Consider the following 12,484-nt stretch of genomic DNA (forward strand, 5'->3'; position numbering starts at 1 on the left):
ACCTACTTCTGAAGTTGCCTGTTTTGGATCTTCCCTAAAAGAAATGGCATCCAAAACTGGTAGTTACTAGTTTTATGACTTGTTACTTTTTAGAATTACTATACACAGTGCAGGAAAATATACTTACTTCATCCACTTGGTGGTCTGTTAATTCAGGCTTCAGCATTTTGGTTAGTAAGTGTTTCTTGTCATTACAAACAGCAATAAGTTCTGGCAAGTTATCTATCAATGTCTTCCCTTTCCTCTCAGGATTTCTGCAATTATAGAAAATAGCAAATATATAAATACAATAATATGGAAAACTATACAATGGCACCACACTGCAAGATATGATACAATGTCATACTATGAAATTCACAATACAAAGCAGTGTGAAACTATTCAATGCATTGCCATATATGCAGTGTAGCATAATACAATGGAATAACATGCAGTAATGTGTGTTGCACCACAATACAATGCACTGCAATATAATACAATGAACCACACTACAATACGGTACAGTAAAAAACAGCACAGTGCTGCATAGTACAATGCAATGTACCACACTACAATACAATACAGCAGAGAACAACACAGTGCAGTACAGTACAGCACAGTACAGTACAATACATCACAATGCAATACAATACAAATACATATAAAGCAACTAGTTCTAGACTCTTATTCATTTTCAAATCTGATAACGTTACTTACTTGAAGCAGTGCAAAAGATGTTTCTCAATATGAGGTAGGATAAGAAGTGGACAGTGATGACTCCATCTTCCCTGTAGAACCATCTGAATCAGGGTCATGACCCTCAAGGCTGTGATCAACCAGCCCTCATCAGCAGCCACATCAATCATTGCCTGGAAGAGCAAATGAACATACTCAAATATCGAAACAGTTGGAAGATTTAAAAAGAAAAGAGAGGGGAGGTGCAGGCACAGGAGATGGGGACGATTTGTGAAGTACTCCTTCCATACAACTGCCTTCTCCTAATATGTCAAAAATATGCACTTATTCGGTAACTTATTAGTCCTGTCTACAGCAAAATCTCATCACTTTTGCTTCAAATTAATTCCTTGTTCACCACTAATGCACCTATTGACTGTTATTTCATCAACATTGTCTAAACTTTACCATTAACATGAAGAGTTCACACGTTTAACATACACCCTATTCTTTCATGACAATTCTAATGTGCAGGTTATTTCCCTAAAGTTAAAAAACAATGAAACTTCAAATGTATTACAGTTCTACAAATTTAAGGTTAAAAGTTAACTTTAAATGAAATAAGTGAGAAACGTGTGAATTGCTAAGTGGATCAAATTTTTAAACTTGCATACTGAAGTTTGATTTGCATAAATGCACCTCAAAATTGATCAATTCTTATATGAAGGAAGTGCCCGTTTTTCATCAAATTTTTGGCCAACATGGATCTAACACAACACACAAAGTATTATACAGCAGTCCGTAAGTTTGATATCTTTCATGTTAGATATTAATGGCTTTTCTGGTACGACAAATTCTTCCCCTACCTGAAGAACTCTAATAGCCTGGTCCAAGACAGATTTGGTGTCGGTGAGGTAGTCGCTCATTGGAAGCTGTTCTCTGCTGAAGTGAGCCTGTAGCAGGAGGTGCGTCTTGGTGTGGGGGTTGTCATAGGTATGTTCATTGACTGGTAGAGGTAACTTACTTGCAAGGGTACTGATATCATAAACGAAACAAAAGAAATCATTGGCATCAAACATACATTCAATGTAGACATTAATGTACTATACAGCTACAAGTCATTATTTTTAAGCAAATTTAAAAAAAAAAAAAAATTTAATCAATACTTTGTTATGAGATTTTACTAGGAACTAGCATTAAAATATGTATCAATTCCAACTAAAAATGCTGCTTGAAAAAAATGGTCAAAATATTGTTTTGAGTTTCATTTTTAATATTTTATATTGATCACCTGTTGGTTGAATCTTCATTATGTCTTACTGGCAAATCTTGATATTCATGAGCATCCTGAAAAAAAAAAAAAAATATCAATGTACCATTTTCTCACTTTCTATGAGAGTCACATGGATTCTGTAGAATAGGTAATAACTTTAATCTTATAGATTTATAGCTCGGAAAAGGGAAGAGTGATTTTAACGGAGGGTAGAAGAAAATAATTGCATTTAACCAAATGAGATGGACCTTCCTGATTTAACATGTGAGAGAGATTTAAATGGTGTGAAGACATGCGCAAAAAGAAACATCTAATGCCGGTAATCTGACCTACTTTCGAATGAGGTGTAACAGAAGTGTTAGGCACCACCATCTATACATACAGCTGTGGTTAATACCCACAGCACAGTGTACAAACGATACAGCGATGGACATCTCAGGTCCAGCTAAAGATAACAAGGTATCACGTTTCATTACTGTCTGCATTTTGTAGCGACAAGCAGAAAACTTCACTTGCAAGCAACGGAGAGTTAACTTTTTCAGAGCGCGGCACTTTTCAGAGCGCGGCACGGGGTTTGGGGCGAGTCTTCAATGCCTTTAAGTGTCATTGTGAGTTTTAACTCTAAAGGCAGCAACAGCGTGAACAACTAACTTTCAAGTTCATACCAGCTAGCATACACAAGTAATGCTGAATATAGAATTACAACCATGTGACAAGCTTGAGGAGAGTACAGCTCTAAAAACCCAATCAAAACAAAGACAAAATGTTCAGAATGTGGTTACAAGGCGCTGGGTCAAATTTTATTTCTGTAAGTTTGACTCACCGATAAAACATGTAAAAGATCTGATATAGAACAATCGGACCCCATGCTGTCTCTAAACATCTTTACTGTTTGGTGATGAAGATAGTAATATGATGCAATCCTGCCCAAGGTGGTGGTCATTAATGTTCTGTTATCCTAAGGATCGAAGAAGAAGAATGGTAAGAAAAGAAAACTTAGATCGAGCTATCAAAACTTAATGAAGTCATTTACGAAATCTGACATTAAGTTTACTAGCCTGATGCAAAAGTTGCTGGATTTTAAATTCAGTTCGGGAAAACTAGAATACTCGGGGTGGACCCAGGAGGTGTGGGAATGTGCACAGCCTCACCCTCCCAGTTTCCAATGTCACACCCAAATTTAAAAGTATTCTGTACCACAACCTGATGCTTAGAACGAAATATAGAACTAATTTATAGTCTTTATATATGACTCGGAAGGAAGCACCGTTTGATGCATAAACTTTCTAATTTCTATTTTTCTGGTTGTTCAACAAACATAAAAATATTCTCAAGCAATTTCAAATTTGTTCCTTCCACACATTTCATCGACAGATTGATAAACAATTTTGGGCTACAAAGTTTTGTTATTCTTTCACAGCTGTAGGTAGAATTTTCCAAATTTCATGTTAGTCGTAACTCATCACAATATTTAACGACCACAAAGCTATTCTTTGAATTTGCCAAGTGTTTAGACCAAACCTAACAATCCAACTTTGTTTGACAGCATGAATTTAACTGAGCAAGCTTCCATAAAGTCCAACAAAACTTTATTCCAAATAATCATCCAGAGTTTTGTCCTGATAATTTTAAAGGGCATACTTTTGTCAGTGGTGCAATAATGATTTTAATAACACAAATGCACGTTCAATTTTGTGTTTTGAATTTATAGGTTTACAAAACCCATCAAAAGATTTTTTCCAGCAGACCAATGTTTTATTTATATCAAAGTGCTATTAAATATCTTCTCACAATCAGCACATCCCCTTAGCCTTGAAACTTACTTCACCAATTTCCAGACAGTAAGCGTACCCCAGGTCGACGACTGACTTTTCCACTAGTTGTGACAGGAATGTATTGACACTGGTGTGTTCTGTGTCTTCTAAGCTATAATAACTGCAGAAAATCAAAATAATAACAGAAGAAAGAAAGAAATGTGCATCAAATCTTGTCAGCATTGCTTGCTTTTCAGTGAAAATGATAAATGCTTTAGTTTGTAGCAAATGCTGTTAAAATGCACCATAGCAACCAATGACAGAATGGACATACTACACCATACTGTAAATAATAACACTAGGCTTACTGTAGGTATAACTGCTATAAAAATGCACCATAGCAACTACTGACAGAATGAACATACTACATCATACTGTAAATAACACTAGGCCTAGGTACAACTGTTGTAAAAATACACCATTTAAAACATAATCACCTTAGCAACTGCTGAATATAAAAAAAACATAGCATAACATAATAGCCCTACTATCTAATGCTATGAAGGTCTTGTTACATGAGCTGTGAAATAACTGTACTGTCTAGACTAAAGGTAGATGTTTTCAATCAAAATAAAATAACTTTTACATCAATTGAATTGATTAAATATCTTTATTATTAATTCCTTTTGAAACGAAGCTATGCAGTAATTCCAAACAATTAGCAATGCTGACAGTGCCAACCTTCTACGTACATAAGCATGTGTAACTAGAACAAACACTGTGAATGCTGAGGCTGCTGCAAAGATATGAATACCATGCAAATAAAAAGATTCCAAACGGGTGAAATAAAAACATGTAAAGTGTACTGTACGTGTTTTGAAAACAATGTCACACATCTAGCAATGGTGATTTTCATCAATGTTTCCAAGAATGACGCAGTACAACAATTTATCTATTTTCTGTCCAAGCTTTAGCATAAATGAGTCTCAAAACTATTACAACTCACATCCCATGCACTAATCCACCAGTTTTATAGCAAGCAACAAGTCCAAAATGACAACAAACAAGGCACAATTTGTCTCCCAAATTTCAAGGCTGTAGTTTTCCTAAAGCTTACAAATATACCTATTTGTGCTTCACTTTGTTTCGTACTCTCTGTACAGCTTTGTAAAAGAGGTTCAGTCGACAAGAAGAGATGTTTTCTTCACAAGAAGTTCATACAGGTTTAACATACGATTCAAATATTCCACATACTATGACTCAACCATTAAGCTATAAACTTGATTGAGAAAATTGTAAAAACATAACTGCAGCTTGCTGTGTAAGATATGTCTTTATTGCCTTGGCATAACGCCAAAGTGAAAGAAACTCATGAAATCTAATCTAATTTATTGAAATGGTTTGGACTTTGTATCAATCAAAAAGGAGACTTTAAACCTTTCTTTGATCAAATAAAATGTTAGATCAAACTAGTAACCTGTTTTGAACTTGTTCTCAAGCAAATATAAGTTAGATATGACCTTTGATATACACTGCTATGAATGAAGTTAACATTCTGTAATATGACAGAAAGCAATCAAAACTTTCAAAACAAAACAGACTTCTAGTGGGCTTCTTGCCATATAAGACATCAGCCTTTGACCTCTGACAACCTTACATGAGCGTTACTCTGTTTGCTAAGAGCTTTTGTACTTTCGCAGTTGCAAGGGAAAGAGTGGATTGCACTTGTAAGGCAAGGGGTTGGTTGTAATTGTAAGGTGAGGGGTGGGTTGCACTTTTCAGGGAAGTGGTGGGTTGAATTTGTAAAAGAAAGGGTTAGGTTAAACTCTTTGTATTCCTAACTTTCTTTCAACTGTTTCCTTTGTTTTTTCTAATTCTGTTCCATAACATCTTCTTATCTTCACTTCTTCATCAGGGAGTATCAAACCCACTAGAGTGTTTAGCTTACTTCATCTGCATAACGTTACATTTGTTTTATTGTTTACACTGTGTGTTGCTTGCTTTGAATTGCTGTTGTGAAGTGCATTGAATCGAACACATACAAGTCACAAACCAAAAAGTTGGGGTTGATCCAAGCTACGCATTTTGTAAATGATATCATTTTCAATGCGCTACCTGGTCAGTAAACTTACGAGGGATTCATGACCAGTCTCCTGAAGAAGTAAGTCCATGTGATGTAGTCCAAGGCATCTTGTTTAGAATTAATGGTTCCAGCCACAATTTCTGCATTCAGATGCTCTGCCAGGACATCAAGGAGGCTAGCAAAAAACACAAAACAGACAAGATGTTTACTTCCTGCATCAGTAGCAGAAAGATAGCTAGTCCCTTTCATCATACAACCCTAGTGTACTCCCAGGCAGTTCGGGTGTGTATAATTTGGAACTACCCACATGACTTTTGAAACAGTTGAAACACCTGGTCATTGGTAACTTGTCATAACAAACACCCAAGTGTGCACAATTCAAAACAGTCTCTCACCATGACACTACAGCGAGCAAACTCTGTGTCCCCCTGGGGGCCTCCCACAGGGTGCAGCCACAAACCAGGGAATGCAACTATATTTACAAGGTTTCCATTTACTTACAACCTGGGTGAAGACAGGCAATGAAGACAACTTGCCTTGCCCAAGGACACATCCTATTGATTGGGTGAGGACTCTAGCCTGGATATCCATTGCTTTTTTCACTTAAACAACAACACTCAGCTCTCACCCACAACCATACATCAATGTGGTAACTAGACAGATCACTACCTACCTACTTAATAACACTTTTACCTTGAGGTTGATATTCTAAGGCTAGGGATAAGTATATCTCTTCTGACAGAATTGCAGAAGTAACAAAAATGAACATTATTCAAACAGATACAATTACTTGCTTGAGGTACTAAGGAGCTGTTAGGACACTGATGCATCAAACTAAACAAATACTTATCTCATTTTGCAAAACTGATATTTGATTGTCATCCTTGTTAAATCAGAAGAGTAGCTAAAGTCTTTACAGCTCAGTTTATAGAGCAACAGGCTCTATACTCCTTGTCATCCTTGTTAAGTCAGAAGAGTAGTTAAAGTCTTTACAGCTCAGTTTATAGAGCAACATGCTCTATACTCCTCGTCATCCTTGTTAAATCAGAAGAGTAGTTAAAGTCTTTACAGCTCAGTTTATAGAGCAACAGGCTCTATACTCCTCGTCATCCTTGTTAAATCAGAAGAGTAGCTAAAGTCTTTACAGCTCAGTCTATAGAGCAACATGCTCTATACTCCTCGTCATCCTTGTTAAGTCAGAAGAGTAGTTAAAGTCTTTACAGCTCAGTTTATAGAGCAACATGCTCTATACTCCTTGTCATCCTTGTTAAATCAGAAGAGTAGTTAAAGTCTTTACAGCTCAGTTTATAGAGCAACAGGCTCTATACTCCTCGTCATCCTTGTTAAATCAGAAGAGTAGCTAAAGTCTTTACGGCTCAGTTTATAGAGCAACAGGCTCTTTACTCCTCCTGGCAATTTTTCAAATCCAAATGACTGATTTCTTTCAATTCCTTCTCCAAAAGTTTGTTTTGAAATTTTTCATTAATTGCAACTGGTTATCATTTTGCTTGTAAAATAAAAGTATTTCATGTTTGGCCATATTTGCCTTAGCAAATGTAGGCAAGGGTAACTGCTTGAATAAAAGGTTAAAGATTAGTTTACAATAAATATTTTAGCTTTCAGTTGCTGAACTGACACAATGTCCTTATATGTTAAAAGCATTAATAGGCTTGTCATCCAAAATGCAATATTTTTGATGTAGAACAACTTTTGATGTCAGGGAAGCAATATCACTATCTGCTATAAACTTACTTTGATTCTACTGGAAACGGCTCGTAGAGGAATTTCTTGTAGAAATGTTTCTTAATGTCGTGTACGAGGATGACCGCTGTGCCTTGGTCATCAAATTGAGGGCGCCCTGCTCTTCCCATCATCTGTAACACATCTAAGAAGGGAAAAAAAAAATCATATTTCAACAGATTATCGGAAGGAATTGGAGAAAGAAGACAAGACGAGAATAACATAAAGACAAACTTTAAGATATGGTAGAAGAAAAATATGGCAAAATACAAAACTTCTTTCTTGTTCCAAATGTGACAGAATTTAGAAGCATCTATCAAAGTACGTATGCATTTCTAAAACAACCTTTGGATATTAGTAAAATACTCAAACTGCAGGACAAGTTTATCCACAAAATTATTTGGAGTTATCGAAATAAACACCAGATTGCCTTGCTTCCAAAATAGATGTTTTGGGCCATCCGAGGCCTTGACGTGAAAAAGTGCAAAAAATTGACATTTCCCACAGGTACGAACCTGTGATGGGGAAATCCACATATCTCTTGGTCTTGCCGTCATAAAACTCTGTTCCCTTGACAACCACCAGGTGAGCTGGAAAGTTGACTCCCCATGCCAATGTACTAGTGGCTATCAAAACCTGAAAAACAAATATTTCTATTAGGTGAGTATTTAATTCGTTCTTAATCATTCAAGTTGTGAATTTCTCATGTCGATATAAAAGTGCTCTGAAATGACAAACAAATTATGACTCGGACTCAAACTTGATATCACAATCCTTTGGTACGCTAGTCGCAACCTACACATCGTTGCACTGACAATCGTCAGGATTTTAAGAGAAACTATAACAAGCCACTCACTTCTCAACTTTTCAAATCTCCTTTCTAAATGTAATCTATCATTATTTTTCTCTTTACATAAGAACCCTTCTGTACTGAAAATTTATCGATTATACATTGCATGGATTCTAAGTGGAGGTCTTGGATTTATATTCTTGGTATGGCAAGCCAATGATGTCTTAAACCTCCTACAGTTTCTTTAAACCAACATTGTTCTCATTTATCAGTAAGAAATCAAATGATTTTAAAAATAAAATAGTTTCCTGGATCCTTTCCTCGTGACTAGCTTGAGGTTTCCCAAGTCTTCTTCCCTTTCTTGATAAAGAGAACTGAATATTTCTAAAAATCATCACTTTTTCAAGAAACAATATTTTTTTTTGACACTTCAGAATCCCGATCCATCAAAGTTGAATAGAGGTATTAGATTTGTATATTCACTTACCACTAATGTTGACAGTTAAAGTTTATTTGAGGTCTCATAGTTTGACACATAGCCTAACAGGGCTCTACTGGCAATGCAAACCAGCCTAGGTTTTTGTGTGTGAAAACATGACACCATTACCATGTACATTACATGTTAAATATATATCCAGTGTTTTTGTTTTTCCTAAATCTGAAACAGCATATATTTAGGTGTATGTTTATGTCCTTTGTGGGGGGGGCGGGGGGGGGGGGGCATATCTTAAACAAAAGTGCAAGTATCTATACTGTTCTTTTAAGGTGAGGAACTAACCTGGATTTTCTGGTTTACAAACAGCTCCTCCGTCGTACGTCTATCTCGTTCGTGTAATCCAGCGTGATGGATTCCAATCCCAAATGCTAGAGTCAGTTTCAGGTTGGTTTCTCTCACTGTATCAATAATGTGATCCATCTAAACAAGGAAATGACATCATTTATATAATACTTGCTAAACAACAAGGCAAACAGCAACAAAAGAAAGACGTCTAATGTGAGATGGATTCTGGTTCTACACACCCATTTAAGGTTACAACAACGACTGCAGCAAGTGCACCAAAAGTAGGTTTAAAACAAAAGACAAAGTCCATACATAATGATTCCCCTTTTTCTTAAATGAACAAAGTCACGGTCATTGTCAAAGTCATGGATAAAAAACACTGAAAAAGGTCAATTCAGTTAAAAATTTAGTTAACTTTTCTGAGCAGTTTCAAGGATGATTCAAGCAACTGTTAGTATTGATGGGTCTCTATCCATAAAACATTACAAATTAAATTAAAATTAAAATTAGCCTCTGAAGAAAATCCTGCAGAGGATCAAAACGTCAGGCAAACTTACTTTTATACTTTTACACTTAAACATTGCAACAGAATGGACATCAAAATAAAGTTGTGAATCACTTTGAACAGTTTCTGAGTTATTATTTCATATTTTGATGGAAACTAACATGGACTTGAGCAAAACAGAGAAATTCACTATAGAGCAGGTGACCTTTCTATCATTGCAAATCACTTTTAAACTACAACATCAACGATAGTTTAATCTGACTTTAACCAGGGATGCTAAAGGTGTTAAACCCTTCACAGTTACAGAATTACCATTTATATGGGTAGCAATTGCTACACATTTCTTACCTGTGTGATATGCACACAGGATGTTACTCCACACAACCTTGTATACTTCAATGTGAACATTTAAGTGACGATATTTGGCTTAGGGCTTCCATTCTACATATGGGAGTCTGTCAGAACACACACAGGGCCACCAATGGATTTTCTATCCTGCCCGGGCCAAAAAAAGATGGGTCCCAATCTTGCACTGATTGGGTACGTTGGCCCCTAAGACCTTAGGCCTTGATTACCCTACCAGATTATCCTGAACATTGCTTTTATAATCTAGGTACAGTGAGATCTTGATAATGTCTGGTCCTTTGCCCGCAAACCCTGACCACCTGGTTCATGAAGCACAATAATTATCCACAGGAAGTAAACCCACACTTATATGAAGAAATATGGATCAGATAGAAATAACTAAGGTTCGAGTCACTCCAAGAGTAATGTATGTCGTCCAGTCACAGAGTTGTTGACAATTGACAATTCATAATCATGGACGTTAAATATGAATGTAAGAGACCGACTTAGGTCAGCTTGCGGCTTTGATATGCCAATGATGGCTTTTTCGTGAGTGCCTGCTTGCAGGAGGATCTAAAACACATACAATACATACATACTAAGCTATTACTTGCGAATGGTATTTACCTCGGTCTCGTCCATATGGAGCCACATTTTAGGATCATTCTCGGCAGCTAGGAAGGCAATTAGATCCAGAGCTGTCAATCTTGTCTGTCTTCTCGACGACACAAATATTAAAACTGGTTTGATTGGTGAATGAACCTTGATAGCTGTATCACAGAGATGAAAAGGAAAGCACAAAGGGAAAAGGAATATAAGATCGTCTTGTAATGGATTTGTCAAAAAACCAGGTAATATCAACGGACTAGTGCAATGTAGATTCTATGTGCAACTTCAAGCTTAAATCCATACAGGGGAAATGTAGTGAGAATATTGCCAAGTTCAGACTTTTATTTAGAGAATCGGTTCCATTAAAATGTGAAAACATTTTCAAAACATTGTCCCTATTTAACTTAAAATGTCCTCCCTCTTAAAAACTATGGCTCACCTTGGAATGTTGGTTTGTTCATTGTGGCCATACGTGGACAATAATGTTTGCCAGGAAACCCCGAGATGTGAACGTCCAACGGCACTGGACGTACCTGAGGTCGAAAGTTGAATAGTCCAACCTAGATGATGCAGAAATAAATAATGATGGAAATTTAAGTCTTCTCATTGGGTGATATTAAATAACAGATATCTACTTTCCAAACGGCCAAACACAATCAAGTTCTCACATGTTAACTTGAACACAAACTGCCTCCTAATGGATTCCACTGTTTCCCCTTCTACACCCCTTCCTCATTCCTTTCAGAATGCCATCTGTCTCTCTTGAACCCCCTACCCCTCCCCTTCTACCTCCCATGTAGTACTTACAATTCCATATTTGAATCTTGATGAAGCATGGGAAGAGTGTGCCGATTCTTACCTGCTTGATTCCGAGCCAATCCGCTAAATCCTGGGCATTGGCGAGGGCGGTAGACAGACCGATCACACGAACACGTTTCGAAGTATGCGAAGAAATGAAGTTGGTTCTTGAGACAATTACCTCCAAGACTGGACCTCTGTCATCGCCTATTGGAAGGAGAGTAGTAAAAAGAGTGCAATGGACATATGTAAAAATTAATTAGTCTACAAAACCTAAAAAAGCCAAATTTCACAATCTAGACTTATTTCAAAAGATAGGAATCTGTAGGTCCCAATCTACGATAGTAAATACATATGCATTTAAAATGTAGGAAAGAACGTAAATTTCTTCAAAGTTATATCACATCACAAGTAAATTGTAAAGTGTCCGCCATTTTTAATTTTCCTCACAGTGACAGTGTGGAGACATAGCATTGAAGGTGCATGGTAATTTCTTTAAGTTGAGGATGTGATGTCACGAATAATAAGAGCACAAGGCAAAATTTATCAAAAGGCGAGTAAACATGAAGCCACTGCCTGAAAATTTGTGTAAAAAACAGTAAGTAATGAATAGTAGTTATCAATGGATCAGTACAAGGTTCTGACATCATAAGGGACTTTCAAATATCTTTTTCAGTTTTTTAATGTGCAGTTTTCTTTTTCTCTAATGAGGCTGTTGAGCAAAACGATTGTGCTGCCTGGTGTCAAAGGCAGCAAGATAGGAAAGAGAGAGACAATCTGCTCCTACCTAGGAGATGAATTTCATCGATAATCAAAACAGAGACTGCCTGGACATAATTCCTGGTCTGCCAGCTTCTACTGACACCGTCCCACTTCTCCGGCGTCGTGACGATGACATCTGCTTTCGCTATTGCACGGATATCTGGAGCGACATCTCCGGTCAGTTCAACGACACTAATCAACGAAAGCAAACAAAGAATGTAGAATCAGACAGTGATGTACTTGTATATGATCCTAAAGAATATATAATCAGACAGTGATGTACTTGGATATGATCCTAAAGAATATATAATCGGACAGTAATGTACTTGGATATGATCACAAAGAAAATAGAATCAGACAGTGATGTAATTGGATATGATCCCAAAGAAT

The 12,484-nt window shown here is 36.7% G+C and overlaps 1 protein-coding gene across 2 annotated transcripts in view; it reads right to left on the reverse strand.

Moving 5' to 3' along the window:
• Positions 1–12,484, reverse strand: part of LOC139962438 (activating signal cointegrator 1 complex subunit 3-like) — a 43,236-nt gene that overhangs the window by 5,498 nt on the left and 25,254 nt on the right. For both annotated transcript variants that reach the window (XM_071962380.1, XM_071962381.1), the window contains exons 25-38: positions 12,120–12,286; positions 11,394–11,539; positions 10,974–11,094; positions 10,553–10,695; positions 9,073–9,210; positions 8,020–8,140; positions 7,517–7,649; positions 5,814–5,939; positions 3,751–3,862; positions 2,751–2,885; positions 1,946–2,001; positions 1,521–1,689; positions 697–848; positions 128–254 (exon numbers count right to left, since the gene is read on the reverse strand). In XM_071962380.1, coding sequence (XP_071818481.1) covers positions 128–254; positions 697–848; positions 1,521–1,689; positions 1,946–2,001; positions 2,751–2,885; positions 3,751–3,862; positions 5,814–5,939; positions 7,517–7,649; positions 8,020–8,140; positions 9,073–9,210; positions 10,553–10,695; positions 10,974–11,094; positions 11,394–11,539; positions 12,120–12,286 — 1,846 coding nt within the window. The remainder of the gene's footprint in view (positions 1–127; positions 255–696; positions 849–1,520; positions 1,690–1,945; positions 2,002–2,750; positions 2,886–3,750; positions 3,863–5,813; positions 5,940–7,516; positions 7,650–8,019; positions 8,141–9,072; positions 9,211–10,552; positions 10,696–10,973; positions 11,095–11,393; positions 11,540–12,119; positions 12,287–12,484) is intronic.

The sequence above is a fragment of the Apostichopus japonicus genome, chromosome 21, assembly GCF_037975245.1.
Source record: "Apostichopus japonicus isolate 1M-3 chromosome 21, ASM3797524v1, whole genome shotgun sequence".
Taxonomy (NCBI): Eukaryota; Metazoa; Echinodermata; class Holothuroidea; order Aspidochirotida; family Stichopodidae; genus Apostichopus; species Apostichopus japonicus.